The sequence below is a fragment of the Gigantopelta aegis genome, chromosome 13 (genome assembly GCF_016097555.1).
Source record: "Gigantopelta aegis isolate Gae_Host chromosome 13, Gae_host_genome, whole genome shotgun sequence".
In the NCBI taxonomy this organism is placed as follows: Eukaryota; Metazoa; Mollusca; class Gastropoda; order Neomphalida; family Peltospiridae; genus Gigantopelta; species Gigantopelta aegis.
This window is the reverse complement of record NC_054711.1, coordinates 7,694,315-7,714,498: the sequence shown is the minus strand read 5'-3', so window position 1 is coordinate 7,714,498 and position 20,184 is coordinate 7,694,315. Positions and strand designations below refer to the sequence as shown.

Below are 20,184 nucleotides of genomic sequence, written 5' to 3'. Positions count from 1 at the left end.
AAAATGTCCTGGTGACACTATTATATATTATATATTGCATTCTATTTTTATGGATAGGCACTAAAGATAAAAAATCATAACCGTTTATGTGTAAGTAACACTTCAAACCAAATTAGGTGTCACCCCGGATCTGCAACGTTGAACTCTCGGAGCGTACGATGTGTACACCGATCTATTTTTAGTTGTTTACAAGTTTCTGAATGCCGCATATTTTGTCAGGTTGCCGGGCCTTACGTTGCAGTAACGGTACTTATGATTGGTCGACTGCGAATGACCTACATCGGGCCTCGCACTACTAACAAATAAATTTTATTCACAATAAGAACACGCTGCTAGGAAAAGTCGATTATTTTACGTTTTTCAATCGTCATTTCACTCAACAATAATCTTACGGTCGTCGCCCATCCCCGATTATGCAATACGCTACAGCATGCGCTAAATAACTTCGTGTATAGCGCCAACCAATGAAAACGAGAGACCTTGCGCTCGTATGTGGGTCATAGTTTGGCGTGAATGTGTGTCAGTCTGTCACCGAGAGTTCACGAGAAGAGTAGTTATAGTGTGTTCTGTCGCGGAACATTGCTGTGTCAAAAATGGACCCGACACAGTGTATTGATGTGTTTATTTTCATTTAGCGAAGAACAACAGACGTCCATGTTACTTCACGATTGATAAAAAAAAAAAAATGTTTTTGGTTTAGAAAAAACCCGGCTCTGTAGGAAAATCCGTGCTTGAAGAGAGAGGGGCCGGTTACACGGGACTCGGAAAGTTGAACGAGTGTGGAGAAAGTCTATGAGGACTATTTCACCGGACACCGGCGCCGTTTTCCCCAGACATTGCAACTTGAAACTTTTTTTTTTTTGGTTGTAAAAAGAGTGCTTTGCTTTGATGAACGGCTTGATTACTACACACAAGTGCAAAGAGTAGAGGTTTACAGGAAGTCGTCCTACGTGAATTATGACATTGTAAGAAGAATTCGATTCGAAAACGTCAATTCGCCCGGCGTAACGGCATCATAACGGGAACAGGCGAAAGAGGGAACTTCCTATTAAAAAAAACCCCCAACAAACTAGAATAATATTAAAACATTTCTTAGACACTGGAGATTCGTTCCACACTATTATGTCAGTGATGGGGAAAGAAGCTAGCTTGGAAGGCCTAGGTAAGTAGCTGCTGTTGTGTTATATGTCATAATTGGTGCGCTGGGTCGTTTTGTTGTGTTGCCAATGGTCCCATCGCTGTATTCATGTGCGTTACGTAATCCGTGACCTAATTGGGTCGTATGTGTCACGGATGGCCTGCATTGTTCTTATTTTTGCCTTTATGCCGGTTATATAACACAAACTGAATATTATCCACCAACAAATAATGTTTTTTCTTCATTTTTTTTTTTTATCACCATGATTACATTATAACCAGTAATATAAATTATATCATAGAATTAATAATAAAATTTAATTATATTTTATAGCCTAATTAAAGACACTGAATCTACCTTGCTTGGCAGAACTTTTAAAGGTTAACTTATAATAAAATTATTAAATATGACTCATGGTATGAGCAATACAGTTTTAATCTATTTTTCTGTTTACATTCGGCTGCGGATTCAGGATATATTTTGTGTGACGACTAACAGAAAAATTGCACATGGAAAAGAAAATTAAAAGGGGGTGAAAAAGGGTCCACTTGGTTGGCAGATGGGAACACTAATATCCCCCCCCCCCCCCCATCCATCTCTGACTTTGTATTCGGACCAATAGCCTAACAAGTAAAAATGTGTTATCTTTCTTTTGCTTTGACGTTAATACTTTGTTTTGTTTAATAACACCACTAGAACACATTGGCTATTAATTGGGCCATCTCACAGACAGGACAGCACATACCACAACTTTTTATATACCAGTCACGGTACTCTGGCTACAATGAGAAATACAGTGTTCTCGCTGGGTGAAAATTAAAGGAGGGCGGCCACGCAGCACCACACCCTTCAAAAAATTAAAATAAACGAAAGAAAAAAAATGGTTGGGGGGAGAGCTTGGTGGTTACCATTTTGTTGTGTGTTGATATACTTTGTAGAAAAACATACTCCTTATTTTGATTACAAAAAGTGTATACAAAATTACGGAAATACAAGCAGATTCGTCTTTTAATTGAACCGAAGATGTTATCAGTCTGATATTCACTGGCAGTTCCGGTTTTGCTGAACCGATCAAAGTTTTAATATTATTATTTTAATAAAGATTTTAAGATATACGAAAAACAAAAAAAAGACTTTTGTGTGATCCCCTAATGTCGAAAACATTTTTTGTTATTCCCATCTTCATCGAATGAATTGATCGCTGTGATAAAATATTATCGCCAACTGATAAAAAATAGTTTCGTTTTTGTAGTGGCGGTGTATATATTATTTGGCACCCAAGATGAATGATTTTAATGCTAAACACTACTACTTCCGTTGATTTTATAAGCGGTCATATCCCCCCAAAAAGGAAAAGTTTACAATATGTTATAAGAACTGCTGAATAAACAGAATGACAGAAATGACAGAAAGTAAAAATCGTCAGTTATAATCAATTATATCTGTAACTGAGGACAAAATATCAGATGACAGTTAGTGGAAACAAAAGGTAGAGTGACCGTTCTGATCACGTGACAAATTTGGCGCCAAATAAGTGGGGTTTTTTAGTCGGAGATTGCCGAATCCATAAAAAATAAAAATGTTTTCATTGCTCAAATAAAATATAACTTTTATTGTGTGTATTAAACATACAAATGGATGTTTTTGTTTTCAATTGCTCAACTAAAATATAACTTTTATTGTGTGTATTAAACATACAAATGGATACAGGTATGGGACAAAATAGAGGCTGTTAAAAATACTATTAAATTACATTACAGTAGCTGTCATAAATGTTTCGTCAGTTGCTTTTTCGTACACAACGCGGATTGTTTCCTTTGATGTCCAATGTGCAAGACTGATCATTGTGGGGGGGTTTTATGTGTGGAAAAAAAGTGTGCGTTTGGAAATAACGGAGATAGGTTCTGTAAAATATAGTGTGGTGCTGGAAAATAAAGAAGGGCGCAGAAAAAAAAGGAGGGCGGATAACGTGAAAGAAGGGTGGCAGAATGCAATTGCAGGGTGGGCCGCCCCGCTTAAATGGAGCAGCGAGAACACTGAAATAGCCCAATGGGTCCACTGACGTTTGCTTTGATGTAAGCGCTGCACTTTTCGAAAACAAGGATGACTGGTTATTAATACATGTCATTCTTGATCATTTTTAGTATGTCGCGTCACAGCTGTAGTCAGGAATAATTTCATGAATTATGTCGCTATATTATAGGGAGTGGACTGATCTCCACCATATATATTTACAGAGGGAACCTTGCCAGTGTTTTTGCCAAAAAGAAATTTTTGGGTATGGCGTTATTGAACTGAATGCAACCACAGTCAATAGGGGGTAAACTTGTTTTAGGTAGCCCAAATACGAAACATTTATATTTCAAGTTTTAAGCAAAATATTTAAGTAAGCATATGAAATGTGCTTCATTAAAATAAAATTTATTGATTTGAGGGACCACTTCTAGATAGCAAAGATACCAACATACATATAATAGATACCAACATACATATAATTAAACTTCACTTGTCATTTTCTTCACCATTGGTGGGCCCATTGGGCTATTTCTCGTTCCAGCCAGTGCACCACGACTGGCAAAGGGCCGTGGTATGTACTACCCTGTCTGTAGGATAGTGCATATATAAAAGATCCCTTGCTGCTAATTGAAAAGAGTATTCCATGAAGTGGCGACAACGGGTTTCCTCTATCAATATCTGTGTGGTCCTTAACCATATGTCTGATAACTGTAAATAAAATGTGTTGAGTGCGTCGTGAAATAAAACATTTCCTTCCTTTGTCATTCTTATTTTCCAGGATTGCTTGTGTCCATCAAAGCCATCAATTCTCATATTTAAATGAAAAATTAAAAGAAAACACTGACTTGAGCAAATTACTTACATGTACTTCTTTTGTACAATTTTATAAAATGTCTAAACTTAATTCTTTTAACATAAACGCAAAATATATCACATGGCGTGACTCGTGTATAATACAAACAAAAATAAAATAATGTACAACCACCAGGGCTACATACTTGTTGTTCACGGCTTAGCGAATTGTTGTTCGCGTGTTCAGTGTTTAATATAAGTATCCTAACAGAACATTCACTTCATTTGCCCTAAACTGAACAGAAAAACTAAGTAAAATTCCTTGGCATGCTTGCTTTTTTTTCCCTTTGCTTCTTGCTGTGCATTTAAGAAAATTCCACCCGACAGAGGACATCATGATTGTGATTTTACTCCGAAAATGGTAATTAATTTCATTAGTCAATTCAGTAGCCACCAAATTAACTGGCCAATTAAAAAAACCGACCAACAATTGAAACAAGAATTAAAAAACCCCAACAGAAATCGGAACACAGCGAAGCAGATGACAAGAACTAAGATGGCATTCGGGAATGTTCAGATTTGATCACGTATTCGGCCGAGATGTTCCAAATGATTACGAACTGGATCAGAAGGTCTTTGTTTTATAAAGACTATACCTAACTGCATTTGGTCTACAACATCAATGTTTATAATGAATGAATGTTGGCAAATTGTAGTAAGCCGATACATTCAGTTTTGCGACCCACAAGCAAGATTTTAATATGGAATAAATATGTTATACAATTATTAATAGTGGCTCATATATTACAGACAGAAGATCGCCCAAATAATATTATCTGGTCGACTAACACCATTATTTTTTAATATTTAAGTCATCCAAATGGGACTTATGTCGCATTTGGCGACTTAGCCACAGGATGTTTCGAGCCCTGTTATATATTAGCAGGACTCAAACATAAGAATTTGTCTCCCACAGATTAAAGAATTGCAGTGGATGAAATGGCCCACCGAGGGCAATATTGAGTCTGCCTATAGCAATTTTAAAAAAAGTTAAAAATCAAACACGCAGGACCAAACATGGCTATATATATTGTAATCATTAAAAAATTTAAAGAAACAAACTTGAGCATGAGTACATATATACAATAACTGTCGGACTGATGGGCAAAACAATTTCCAAAAATAGCTGTAATAGTGAAAAAAATATGCCATAATCTTTAAAAACTAGGATTGATCAGTCACTGTAACAAAAGCTACTCCAGTATTTAAGAAAATATGTCGGTTTTTAAAAACTAGGATCCCTGACTTTAACAAAAGTTACTCAAATAAAAAATATGCCATAGTGTTTAAAAAGTAAGGTGTGTGTCACTTTAATAAATGCAACTCTAATATTAAAAAAATGTGCCAGTGTTTAAAAACTAGGGTCTGTCACTTTAACAAAAGCTGCTCTAATAATAAAAAGTATGCCAATGTTTAAAAACTAGGGTCTGTCACTTTAACAAAAGCTGCTCTAATAATAAAAAGTATGCCAATGTTTAAAAACTAGGGTCCGTCACTTTAACAAAAGCTGCTCTAATAATAAAAAGTATGCCAATGTTTAAAAACTAGGGTCCGTCACTTTAACAAAAGCTGCTCTAATAATAAAAAGTATGCCAGTGTTTAAAAACTAGGGTCCGTCACTTTAACAAAAGCTGCTCTAATAATAAAAAGTATGCCAGTGTTTAAAAACTAGGGTCCGTCACTTTAACAAAAGCTGCTCTAATAATAAAAAGTATGCCAGTGTTTAAAAACTAGGGTCCGTCACTTTAACAAAAGCTGCTCTAATAATAAAAAGTATGCTAATGTTTAAAAACTAGGGTCCGTCACTTTAACAAAAGCTGCTCTAATAATAAAAAGTATGCCAGTGTTTAAAAACTAGGGTCCGTCACTTTAACAAAAGCTGCTCTAATAATAAAAAGTATGCCAATGTTTAAAAAGTAGGGTACATCCCTTTAAGGTTGATCTATTTAATACAAGAAAGTGATTACTCCTTGATGACAATTGCCAAAGTTCAAGTAATATGGGGCAATAATTGGCTGGCACCTTGACGTCATCATTGTAAGAAATGTGTGTGTAATTGTTGAAGCCCCCCGAGTCATTAAGCCCAATCCTTTTAATTGCTATGAGGGGTTGGTGATAGTCGCAGATTCATTCAGTATCCTTGGGGCTACCTCTTCCTCTCTCACCAAATTCACTAATTGCAAATTAAAAAGAAAACAACAAAAAAAGCAAATTTTACTAAAGCTCACAATTTAAGAGGAGTGATCAGTTTAAAGGAGTGATCAGTTTCAAGGAGTGATCAGTTTTGGCTTCCCATCACCCTCCTGAGACCACTTCCAGGAGAGTAACTTTTAGTGTGGACTGTTTTCCATACCATGTCGGGGCTAGCTCTGGGTGAAGAAAACATTTCGTCAAATTATCTCAAGAAATACAAAACCTAGTTAATTTCCAACAAAACACCAATTATTACTTGAATTGTTTTTTCCAAATTAAAATAACATTCGCCAATTGTTCCTAAAATTCGCAGTTGGAGAATTTGGTGAGTGGCAGAGCTAGCATGTTCATTTTAAGAATGTTAAGCAGCATAGATGCCAAACTTTACTGATAAACACCTGTAAGACTGTGGACAAAAATCCATAAGAAATCCATAAGCGAGCTGCAAAAGGACGGGGAACTGATGATTTTAAATTCACGGCAACATGAAAATGAAAATCGAGACTATAACAAGTACAATTTTGATTAGTGCACATATATCCGCTAGGTGGCACCTCTTGTCCAAAATAAATACGACAAAATGGCCGTTTCCCGATTCACGAAAGGACAATGAAAATCACAAAGGATCACGAAAGATGGCTTACTTAGATAATAACGAGTCATGTAAAAATAATAATGAAAAAAATAATAACCTGAAAATGCGTGTTACCCGTAAGGAATTTGTCCTACGCTCGTAAGACTGTCAAATGGTAAAACATCCGTAAGTGTTACGGGTGATCCGTAAGAGTTGACATGTATGTTTAGCAGGCCCTCTGAAATTACGAGAAAAACGGTCGTTTCGTTCATTGTTAGTATTATCACAATAACTAATTAACTAAGAAAAGTGACATAATAAATTCCGTGGCAGAATAATGCTGCAGAAAATAGTATTTCAGATTTAGTATCCGATAATCTTTCTTGTATTCCGTCTATTCAGGGGTGCAGAAATAGAAAATGTTTATCTAGCCCGCCGGACCAGAACCAAGTAAAATTTACTAGCCCGCCAGATTTTCTACTAATCTATAGAAATATATATTATTAACAATATTATAATATACAGTCTTCACTTCAAACGGAATAGATAGACATATTGATAAAACATTAATAACACTTGGTAAATGATCAACATTACATATCAAGCAAGATGGAAAAGATAGATAGTCGGGCTGGTAGTTGCGTTTTTTAACTCGTCCGTAAGAACTTTATTCTAATTTGGCAAACGGGCAAGTACTTTCTGCAGCCCTACTATTATTAATAATATTCTTGTCAAGTTTATGATTGAAATCACTTGTCATCACCAGTGATAGAATAAGTAGAATGTTTTACTATAATTTAGTCCACTAAACGAATGTACATCTAGAAATCTACTTGTCTGCCAATATTTTCACTTGTCCAAATAAATGGTTTATTTTCAGAGCCGTAGCTAGGATTTTTTTGTTGGTGGGGGGGGGGGGGGTGGGGGGGGGGGGGGGGGGGGGGGGGGCTTGGTAGGGGGGTGGGGGGGTGGGGGGGGGGGGGGGGGGTGGGGGGGGGGGGGGTGGGGGGGGCGGGAGTAGTTGATAGTCTAAAACTCCTTTTCTTTAAGTTTCTATAATGCTTTCTCAACTGCCTCCCTTGACCCCATGCTAGCTATGGCCATGATTTTATTTAAGTATCAGGATGATGTTTGTGATTGCTGAAAACGAAACTGCACTGAACATTTTTACAACCACCGAGGCACATTTTGCTTGTACGAAATGATTTTCACTTCGAACACTAATCACATGCAGTGTGCATATAGTTCTGTATGGAAATGGATATTTATTTAGTTTTTTCCCAGATGATTCATGCTATTAGAAAGATAACAAAATTTTATCTGTCCCCCCCCCCCCCCCCCCCCCCCCCCCCCCCACCCCCCCCCCCCCCCCCCCCCAATTTCTGTAACATTGTATCACGTTATTTTAAACCAGGGAACATTTTAATTATCAACATTTCTAGTAAGTTAGCGGATAACCATATGGAGTTTTTAGATTTGAGGGTGTTATTGTCTATTTGATCCCGTAAATGTCATTTTTGACCGAAGGTACTTATATAGTGTTTCCCAGCCTATAAACCCAACTGAATAATTGTATCGAAATCAAGACTTGAAATCCATTTTGTGATTTCAAGATAAAAACAAATGCTTGAAATTGTGAAGCGGTAGAGCAGGGCGGTAGGCCGTTCGGTATCGGTATCGGTATCGGTATCATGTCAACACCGATAAATAACCTAAAAAATACCGAATGTCAAATTTCAATACCACCCAGCTCTACGAAGTAGTTCTAGAAATCGGTTTCAAACTTTGACTTGTAGCGTAACGTTTTTTGAACCGCAATGTAGAAGACTTGAGAAAACTTTAACAGTTGTGAGAAAGACAAAAAAAGAAGACTCCTTCCTCATTAATTTTTATAAGCCCCCAGCACACACATGATATTAAAGAACTGTTTTAATAAAATAATTAAAATTATTTCAAACCCTGCCTCCCCCTCCTCCCCCCCCCCTTCCCTCCATGCCATTATGTTTGGCATACCTACTGGAATAATTTTGGAATACGTCTCCTCCTAAATTACTTTCAGTACTGCCCTTAATATAGAACTATGCCAGCTGGTCAGTGGTCACTTTATCTTTGGCTATGCTCTGTCTGTAACCCCCCTCCCCTGTGGCTACATGTATACACCTTGTGGCAATGACCTGTGTGGTAGTCCGGGTCAGAGGTCGTGGGGTCACGGGGTTGAACATACAGGAGGGAACAATGGCATTAGGTGGGCGCCAGGTGAACAGGTCTTTGAACTTCCCCCCATTGATCATGCTCTGATAAAAATGACTTTTTTCTTTTTTTCTCTCTTTTTTGCAGTGGCCTCGTAGTTTTGTAGTTAAGGCATTGGTCATACGGCTAATGGGTATTATACCAATGCAACCACAGCCTCCTCCAGAAAGAAAATGGGTTGATGTTATTGTTAGGGTTACGAAAATCATAAAGTAATGATAAGAGTAATTAATTTTGTCAAAAGGTTAACTTAAAAGAAAAAAATTGCAAAATAATTTGGGTGTACTATGGCGCCATACCCATTTTACCCTCTGGCAGAAAAGCTGGTATTGTGTTCACCTCCATCACCCCACCCCTCCCGATACTGGCTCCCATCATGATCCAGAGCAAGTTTTAAAGGCTTAATGGGGAGGTGTAAGATCATTAATTTGATCTCTCTCTCTCTCTCTCTCTCTCTCTCTCTCTCTCTCTCTCTCTCTCTCTCTCTCTCTCTCTCTCTCTCTCTCTCCCTCCCTCTCTCTCCCTCTCTCTCTCTCTCTCTCTCTCTCTCTCTCTCTATCTCTCTCTCATGATCCAAGAGCAAGCAAGTTTTTAAAGGCTTAATGGGGAGGAGTAAGATCATTTAAGATCATTAATTTGATATCTCTCTCTCTCTCTCCTCTCTCTCTCTCCACTCTCTTATCTCCATCTCCCTCTCTAGCCTCTCCCTCTCATCGCCTCCTCCCTCTCCCTCTCACCGCGCTGCCCTCTCCCTCTCCTCTCCTCTCCTCTCTCTCTCTCTCTCATGATCCAGAGCAAGTTTTAAAGGCTTAATGGGGAGGTGTAAGATCATTAATTTGATCTCTCTCTCTCTCTCTCTCTCTCTCTCTCTCTCTCTCTTCTCTCTCTCTCTCCCTCCCTCCCTACCCCCCTCGCCCCCTCCTTTCCTCTCTCTCTCTCTCTCTCTCTCTCTCTCCTCTCTCGGCTCTCTCTCTCTCTCCCATGATCCAGAGCAAGTTTTGAAAAGGCTTAATGGGGAGTTGTAAAATCATTAATTTGATCTCTCTCTCTCTCTCTCTCTCTCTCTCTCTCTCTCTCTCTCTCTCTCTCTCTCTCTCTCTCTCTCTCTCTCTCTCTCTCTCATGATCCAGAGCAAGTTTTAAGGGCTTAATGGGGAGGTGTAAGATCATTAATTTGATCTCTCTCTCTCTCTCTCTCTCTCTCTCTCTCTCTCTCCTCTCTCTCTGGAGGTATAAGGCTGTCCATCCATCCATTTAGTTGGTCGGTTGGTCATTCCTAGATGTTACAAAACCATCCATCTACCCACCCACCCAATACCCATCCATCAATTCATCTCATCCATTCATCTCATCTATTGGCAGTTTGATTCAATTACACCTGGGGTGGGACGCAGCCCAGTGGTAAAGCGCTGGCTTGATGCGTGGTTGGTCTGGGATTGATCCCCATCAGTGGGCCCATTGGGCTAGTTATTGTTCCAGCCAGTGCTCCACAACTGTAGTATGCTCTATCCTGTCTGTGGGATTATGCATATAAATGATCCCTTGCTACTAGTGGAAACATATGGTAGATTTCCTCTCCAAGACCATCAGAATTACCAAATGTTTGACATACAATAGCCGATGATTAATAAACCAGTCTACCTACTGAACTAGATCCCTTCATGTTTTCCCCTGCGTACCCTATGGTACCTGCTTAATAAAGGGACATTCCTGAGTTTGCTGCATTGTAAGATGTTTCCGATTAATAAAATATTTATACCATTAAACTTACATATTAAATATATTTTCTTGTTTAGAATACCAGTGTCTGTATATTCAATGTGTTTCTGGTCGTCTTAATATTTATAAGAAGCCCAAACTGGAGTTTGTCTTCAAATAATTTCGTATGTACGAAAAAAAACATATTTTAGGAAATAAAATGAAATTTAACCTAGTACAAATATTAGAACGATCAGAAACACATGTAATATACAGCCACTAATATTTTATGCAGAAAACTATATTTGATATGTAATTAACAATCGTTAAAAAGTCTTCGTTAGTCGATAACATCTTAAACATTGTAGTAAACTCAGGAATGTTCCTTTAAATGAGTAGCAAGGGATCTTTTATATGCATAATCCCACAGACAGGATAGCACATACCACTATCATTAGATTCCCCCCATATTTTCAGGGTCTGACAAATCCAGGAGACCTTCGTCCCGACTAGTAATTTGTAGCTCCGGGCTAGTGGAAGTTATCAGCAGTATTACTATAATACATAGAGCACTATAGTGGCGGATCCAGAAAATCCATTTAGTGAGGACCCAATGACATGAGGTGGAATGCCAAGGGAACTTTGGGGAGGTTTGGAGGGGGATCATAAAAAAATGAAAATTAATATATAATAAAATTATAATTATTGCAAAATTTAGGCCCCCCCCCCCCCCCCCCCCCCCCCCCCCCCCGATCCGCCTCTGCACTAATTAGCCAAAGGTTCTATGACCGATGGTGACTTTCTCGAACACGGTTATTTTGTCCAGATGTAAATCAGGGGTGGGATTGCTCACTCGAGGTGCTTGCGTCGCAGGATTGAACCACCTCGGTGGATCCATTCAGCTGATTTTTTTTTTTCTTACTCCATACAGTGCACCACAACTGGACAAAGCCATGGTGTGTGCTATCCTGTCTTGGGAAGTGCATATAAAAGATCCCTTGCTGCATTAGGAAAAAAATGTAGCAGGTTTCCTCTGATGATTACGAGTCATAATTACCAAATTTATGTTTGACATCCAATAGCCGATGATTAATTAATCAATGTGCTCTAGTGGTGTTGTTAAACAAAGCAAACGTTAGATGTAAATCATGAAAGAAACATTACAATAACACAGATTCCACAACCTTTAAGTTTGTTCTTTTAAGTCGTCAATAAAATTTAGTCTCAAACATTGTGGGAAAGAAAAAGAAAGAAAATGTTTTATTTAACGACGCACTCAACACATTTTATTTACGGTTATATGGCATCAAGGCGTTAAGGACCATACAGATATTGAGAGAGGAAACCCGCTGTTGCCACTTCATGGGCTACTCTTTCCGATTAGCAGCAAAGGATCTTTTATATGCACCATCCCACAGACAGGATAGTACATATCACGGTCTTTGATATACCAGTCGTGGTGCACTGGCTGGAACGAGAAATAGGTCAATGGGCCCACCGACGGGGATCGATCCCACACCGACCGCACATCAAGCGAAAGCTGTACCACTGGGCTACGTCCCACCCCAAATACTGTGGGTTCACTTAATTCTTTGTATCAGTATATTTAACAGAGGTGCGATGTAAAGAGGTAAAGTGCTAATCTGACGTGCCAACGGATCTAGGATCTATCTCCCTCAGTGGGCCCATTGGGATATTTCTCATTCCAGCTAGCAAATGGTGTAACAAAGACCGTGGTATGTACTATCCTGTCTGTAGGATAATGCACATAAAACATCCCTTACTGCAAATCATAATTGAAAGAGTAGCCCATTGAGTGGCAACAGCGGGTTTCCTCTCTAGTTGTTTGGTCCGTAACAATGTGTCTGACGCTGTGTAACTGTAAATAAAATGTATTGAGTACGTCATTAATACAGCATTTCTTCAGTTGTTTCAGGTTCTATTTAGCAAATGTATTTCACTTGTCTGAAAGGAATTGATTTTACATAAATTGTGCAGACTTGTTTCTTCGTAAAAACAAGCAACTTAGTGCAATTATAAATAATGCCCTTATAATATTTTTCAATAGTTTTTTTGGTGTGTTTTTTTTCTTTTTCATGCTTACAAGGAAACTTCTTCCTGTATTTAATATGGCTGCAGCAGCCCAGATATACATTTATCAAACTGACTACGACTGGATCCATCCATTCATCCGTCTGTCCATCCATCCATCCATCCATCCATCTGTCCGTCCATCCATCCATCCATCCATCCGTCCGTCCTTTCATCCATCCATCCATCCATCTGTCCGTCCATCCATCCATCCATCCATCCATCCATTTCTATACTTACTCAGTTCATTTGTACTAAGGTCAACCCATCCATCTATTAATTTTATTCACAGCAGTTAGTTTTCAATACCGTGACCTCCTGGTGACATTTATTTCATTAATGTATATATATTGTCGTTTTTTCTCCCTGTGGCTTAATTTATGCATGGTGGCAGGTGGTGTAGTTGCTATGAATATGTGTGTGTGTTGTAGAACCAATATTATCGATAGGCTCTCAGTTACGGGTGCCTTGCATGCCAATGGCTTAATTGGTACATGCATTAATGGTTTCTTTCTATCAGATTTCTTGTTCCAGCCAGTGCACTGGTATATCAACGGTCGTGGTATGTGCTATCCTGTCTATTGGACGGTGCATATAAAAGATCCCTTGCTACTAATGGAAAAATGGAGCAGATTTCCACTCTAAGACTGTCAAAATGACTATATGTTTGACATCCAACAGCAGATGATCAATAAATCAATGTGCTCTAGTGGTGTCGTTAAACAAAAACAAACAATCTTTCTATTAGTGGTAGTGGTTCACACGTGGATTTAGTTCAGTCGGTTGAGTGCTTGCCTGAGGTACTTGTGTAGCAGGATCAAACCACCTCGGTGGATCCATTCAACTGATTGGGTTTTTGTCTCTTTCCAACCAGTGCACCACAACTGGTCAAAAGCCGTGGTATGTGCTATCCTGTCTGTGGGATGGTGCATACAAAAGATCCCTTGGCAAGTTCCTGCATTAGGAAAAATGTATCAGGTTTCCTCTGATGACTACGAGTCAGAATTAGCAAATGTTTGACATCCAATAGCCGATGATTAATTAATCAATGTGCTCTAGTGGTGTCGTTAAACAAAACACACTTTTTAACTATCAGTGGTACAGTTTGTTTACAGAGATTGTTTAACAACACCACTAGAGCACATTAATTCGCTAATCATTAGCTGTTGGATGTCAAACATTTGGTTATTTTGACATATAGTCTTCGAGAAGAAACCCACTACATTTTTCCATTAGTAGCAAGGGATCTTTTATATGCACTATGCCACAGACAGGATAGCACATACCACAGCCTTTGTGATACGATAAATAGCCGAATGGGTCCACTGATAGGGATCAAACCTAGACCACCCGCGCATCAAGCAAATGCTTTACCACTGTGCTACATCTCGCACCCACCACCCCACCAATGATGGTATATGTAAATGATGTGAAATATCTCATATAGTGATTACATGATGATTATATGGAGAAATAAAATGTTAACAAGTTTACAGGATTTCTGCCAGAATAGGGTAAAATTACGTACCCTAAAATCTTGGTAATTAATGGATATATTTTTACAATTTTGAAATAAATCATAGTAAGAGAACAAGTTTGTGCAGTAAAATGTTGGTAACAAGAGTCCGCTTCAAGTGATTATTTTTGTGCAATTAATAAAAGTTGTGTTTGAAATAAAGTTACTAAACACAGGCCTCGGTGGCGTCGTGGTTAAGCCATAGGACATAAGGCTAGTAGGTACACGGTTTGCAGCCCGGTACCGGCTCCCACCCAGAGCGAGTTTTAACGACTTGGTGGGTAGGTGTAAGACCACTACACCCTCTTCTCTCTCTCTAACCACTAACAACTAACCCACTGTCCTGGACAGACAGCCCAGATAGTTGACGTGTGTGTCCAGGACAGCGTGCTTGAACCTTAATTGGATAGAAACATGAAAATAAGCATAATCAAGTAAGGAAGAGAACAAAATTTTGCTGTTTAAATTTGACAAAAAAACATGAAATGTCGAGGTCAGTTTCAAAACATTTCAAACCCATAACCACCTATAGTCCATCCCATCCTATAAAGATTTTAGTACATTCCGTAGTATGAAAAAAGGAGATCCCTGTTTGAAGGCATTTATGGTCTGTTTTGTTTTTATTTTGTACTCGACCGGCCTCGGTGGCATCGTGGTTAAGCCATCGGTCTACAGGTACTGGGTTCGGATCCCAGTCGAGGCATGGGATTTTTAATCCAGATACAGACTCCAAACCCTGAGTGAGTGCTCCGCAAGGCTCAATGGGTAGGTGTAAACCACTTGCACCGACCAGTGATCCATACTGGTTCAATAAAGGCCATGGTTTGTGCTATCCTGCCTGTGAGAAGCGCAAATAAAAGATCCCTTGCTGCCTGTCATAAAAGAGTAGCCTATGTGATGTTCCCTCTAAAAAACTGTCAGAATGACCATATGTTTGACTTCCAATAGCCATAAGCTAAAAAATCAATGTTCTCTAGTGGCGTCGTTAAATAAAACAAACTTCACTTTTTATTTTGTACTCTGAAATTATTTTCTGACAGAAAGCCTGACTAGGTCTGGGTCAGCAGAAACTTTCACGAAATTATGTATTAAAACTTTAAAAACGGCAGAAACCCAGTTATTTTACAAGTACCAAAATATCAAATTTACATGAAATTATTTTGAAAAATTAAAATAAAATTAACCATTTAATTAATTGATTAATTATTAAGTTTTAAACCCAACTATCCTAACAGTTTTAATTTTTTTTTAGGTAAATAATGTTTCTTAACAAATTTAGAGTTATGGCCCTTTGTTGTAAGAGAAACGAAGATTTGTTCACCCTGTTAGGGGATGTTTTCAAAATCACTGATCCCATGGCTAGTGGATTTTTTTAAAATTCTAGAAGCCCTGACAGTATGCCATGGGATCAGTGATTTTGAAAACGTATTAGCACAATTATAAATTCTAGAAGCCCTGACAGTATGCCATGGGATCAGTGATTTTGAAAAAGTATTAGCACAATTATAAATTCTAGAAGCCCTGACAGTATGCCATGGGATCAGTGATTTTGAAAACGTATTAGCACAATTATAAATTCACTAGCCCTACTTTACTTAATACAATTTTACTAATAGCAATAATCAATATGTTACCCAAAGATGGAGATAGCGATTAAAAACACTAAGATTGGAAGGTGGGTCTGGATGCAGGATATTCATATTTACAAAATAGACTTAAATGCAGCATTTGACAACTTTTTTCAGTAGCTGTCGGGCATGGCAATAGTAGTTATTTACTAGCCCAACCTTGAATATCACTAGCCATGGGAGTGGGGCTACCATAATATAGAAGCCCTGATTGCTTTAGCAGTACTCTCAAAATGCCTGTTGACACTATTGATAATTGTTTATCATACCAGAGAGGATAACTGTACATTTTGAAGTGTTCTGAATGGCATAATATGCATTAACCATCAAAACAGGTCTATACGAAAAACATTTTTACAATAATATTTTGACTAGTGACACAGATATATAGTTGAAAACATCTTTTTTTCTTTGATGATGGAGACAAAATGCAGGGCACACTGTCACCATTGCCATGTTGACCAATTGTAAAATTATTTAATAGAAAATGGCTACAACATTTAGTATTTTACTAATAAAATTGTGTTTAAAGTAGCCACATATTTATTATCCGCAAGGAAATGCTCAACATATCTGAGAATTGGCTGAAGCTAAATTCTTTCCAGTTTGACTCTGAGCCCTAACAAAATGGCTACCACAGAAGGTCATTTTTAAAATGGCTGCCATGGTTGATAAAGTCATTTTCAAAATGGCTACTACAGTCGATAAGGTCATTTTCAAAATGGCTACCATGGTTGATACGGTCATTTTCGAAAGGGCATTACAGTTCTTGGCTTTTGAAAAAACATGGCGAGTGAAAAATCGCACACCTTTTGAATTGTCTGTCTAAATTTCATTTCATTTTTAAAGAAAGTGAAAAGTTACCCCTTTTTGGGGACCTTATATAAGCTTTGTAAACTAATCAAGACAATTTTACCGACTTCGCTGATTTCTGTAACGAGTTCATTTGTGTAGGCTACAGAAGCCACTATTTAATTCATTTCCTTTTTTTTTTCCATAACTATATGAACAGTTAGCCTTATCAAACATTGTGATCCATTACCTTACAAAAGTAGACTGTTTCTAATTCATAATAAATTAAATGGGCAAAGGAGTTTTTATTGGATTGGTACATGTACGTCTTCGAAGATGTCTATTAAACCAGTGTTTTTTACGATTTGTATAGCAAAGATAAGTACCAGTCGTATATTATAAGCTTGCATGGATGCTATCCTTTTCGTCACATTTTAGTTTTTATGGTATTATTAAACTGGTCTTTCTATCAGCTACATACGGTAAATAGTGGAAATCAGTGTGCAAAATTATGTTACGTGCGCTGTTTGTTAAGTGCAACGTGCGTTATTTTTCACAAATGTGATCACATTCCCGCAGCTTAAAAGACAAGGTCTGGCATTTTGATTTGTAAGTGTTCTAACTTGTATCTTTTTCTGAGAAAAAAACCCTACAATTTAGCACGACTTATATATTAACTAAACTAAAATCAATTTCTTTTAGCCAAATTAAATATATTTGTATTGCAAAATATAATTGCAAAATTCTATATCTGTTAGTATATAGCAATTTATTGAACTGTAGCTAAATCTGTGAAGTTGTGATTTGCGGGTTTAATGACTTTCATACTGTAGGTGTGGTATCAGTTCAGTTGTAAATGTTTGATATATCATAAATATTTATTGTCTAGTAATGTCAAGGTATATCTAACCTGAACAACATGTATGATGCCTATCAATGGCTTACACACATTAATTATTAAATGTATTGTTATGACGTGAATTAGGCACTTTTGTTTTCAATTGCACAATCACTCTAACCAATGAGCCAGTTATCCTGTATGTTTATATAATGCAATAAAAGACCCAGTCACTCTAACCAATGAACCAGTTTCCTGTATGTTTATATTGTATGTTTACAATAAATTTGTCTTGTATAAAACACACAGTCAGTCTAACCGAAGAACCGCTTGGCCTGTATTTTTATATAACACACAGTCACTCTAACCGAAGGACCGCTTGGCCTGTATTTTTATATAAAACAGTCACTCTAACCGAAGGGCCGCTTGGCCTGTATTTTTATATAAACCACAGTCACTCTAACCGAAGGGCTGCTTGGCCTGTATTTTTATATAAAACACAGTCACTCTAACCAAAGGACGTCTTGGCCTGTATTTTTATATAACACACACTGTCACTCTAACCGAAGGGCCGCTTGGCCTGTATTTTTATATAAAACACAGTCACTCTTAACCAAAGGGTGTCTTGGCCTGTATTTTTATATAACACACAGTCACTCTAACCAAAAGACCGCTTGACCTGTATATTTATATAACAGTGATCAATAGCTGGTTAAGTCACCAGGTTAAGCAAGTCTGCCAATAAGTTACACGAGCCTTTGTTTTTGTTCTGTGGGTTTTCTGATGTGGGCTCATAAATATGTTGATTTGGGTGATTATTAACAATACTGGTCATTGGCCTGGCCTGCCTGTGTAGAATGTACATATATGTGTATCGCATTCCCTGTGTTCAACCTATAAACATCTGCAACTTGCTAATTATGTGCCATGGTGATGTGTGTGTGTGGGCGGAAACTAGATATATGTATATGTATCTATCTGCTCTAGTGGTCGCCTGTGAAAAGCAACCACAAGTGTTAAGAGGCCATATTTTTATTCTCTCAAATCCAATATACATGGATGTTGTATAAACTGACGTGTTACGTTTTTTGTTTTTTTGTTTTTTTTGTTTAACAACACCACTAGAGCACATTGATTATTAATCATCGGCTACTGGTTGTCAAACATTTGGTAATTTTTGACAAATAGAGAGGAAACGCACTACATGTTTCCATTAGTAGCAAGGGATCTTTTATATGTACCATCCCACAGACAGGATAGCACATACCACAGCCTTTGATATACCAGTCGTGATGCACTGGCTGGAATGAGAAATAGCCCATTGGGCCCACCAACAGGGGGTCAATCCCAAACCGACCGCGCATCAAGCGAGCGCTTTACCACTGGTCTACATCCTGCCCTCACATGTATTAAGTAGTCATGTGACTTAAAAGGCCACTTTGGGCAGGATGTAGTCCAGTGGTAAAGTACATCGCTTGATGGGTGGTCAGTCTAGGATCGATTCCCATCAGTGAACCCATTGAGCTATTTCTCGTTCCAGCCAGTGCACCACGACTGATATATCAAAGGCCATGGTATATGATACCCTGCCTGTGGGATAATGAATATAACGAATCGTTTGCTACTAATGGAAACATTTAGCAGGTTTCCTCTCTAAGATTATGTGTCAGAATTATAAAATGTTTGACATTCAAGAGGCGAAGATTAATAATCAGTGTGCTCTAGTAGTGTCTTAAACAAAACACAGTTAGCTTTTTAAAGGAAGAAGTTTGTTTAATAACACCACTGGAACACATTGATTTATTAATTTTGATGTATAGAAAAAAGTAGCCCATGAAGTGACAACAGCGGGTTTCCTCTCTCATTATCTGTTTGTTCCTTAACCATATGTTTGACGCCATATAACCTTAAGTAAAAGGTGTTGAGTGTGTTGTTAAATAAAACATTTCTTTCTTTCTCTGTCTGTCTCTCTCTATACACATTCTCTCTGTCTCTCTGTCTCTCTCTCTCTCTCTCTCTCTCTCTCTCTCTCTCTCTCTCTCTCTCTCTCTCTCTCTGTATTTTTTTTTATCTCCCTCTCCTCCATCTGTGTTTCTCTCTCCTCGCCCGCCCGCCATCTGTGTGTTTGTGCGTGCATATGTGTATGTGTGCGCGCATGCATTTGTGTGTGTGTGTGTCTCGCTCTCTCAAGTGTGATAAACATTTCATTACATTCTAGATACAATGATAGTTGCCTCTGTTGGGTTTTGTTTTGTTTACCCTCTATTTTAAATAAATATGTTTGCTGGGGCGAGTCTGTGACTAGGTGCGTAACAGTAATGATTTTCTTCAAAACTAATATGTACAGGTAAAACAATTGCCCTCTTTTGACCAGTATTCTCCTTTCCCACCTTTTTTTGGTTGATATTTTGGGGCAGGATGTAGCCCAGTAGTCGAGCACTCGCCTGATGCGCGGTCGATTTGCGATCAATCCCTGTTGGTTCACCCATTGGACTATTTCTCATTCCAGCCAGTGCACCATGACTGGTATATCAAAGGCCATATAAAAGATCCCTTGCTACTAATGGGGAAAATGTAGCGGGTTTTCTCACCAAGACTA

The 20,184-nt window shown here is 38.1% G+C and overlaps 1 protein-coding gene across 1 annotated transcript in view; it reads left to right on the top strand.

The window, feature by feature from the left end:
- Positions 1-549: 549 nt before the first annotated feature.
- LOC121387776 overlaps positions 550-20,184 on the top strand; it is a 57,504-nt gene continuing 37,869 nt past the window's right edge. Inside the window, exon 1 of the mRNA XM_041518982.1 lies at positions 550-1,162. Within this exon, the coding sequence (XP_041374916.1) occupies positions 1,123-1,162 (40 nt within the window). The 5' untranslated portion in view covers positions 550-1,122. The remainder of the gene's footprint in view (positions 1,163-20,184) is intronic.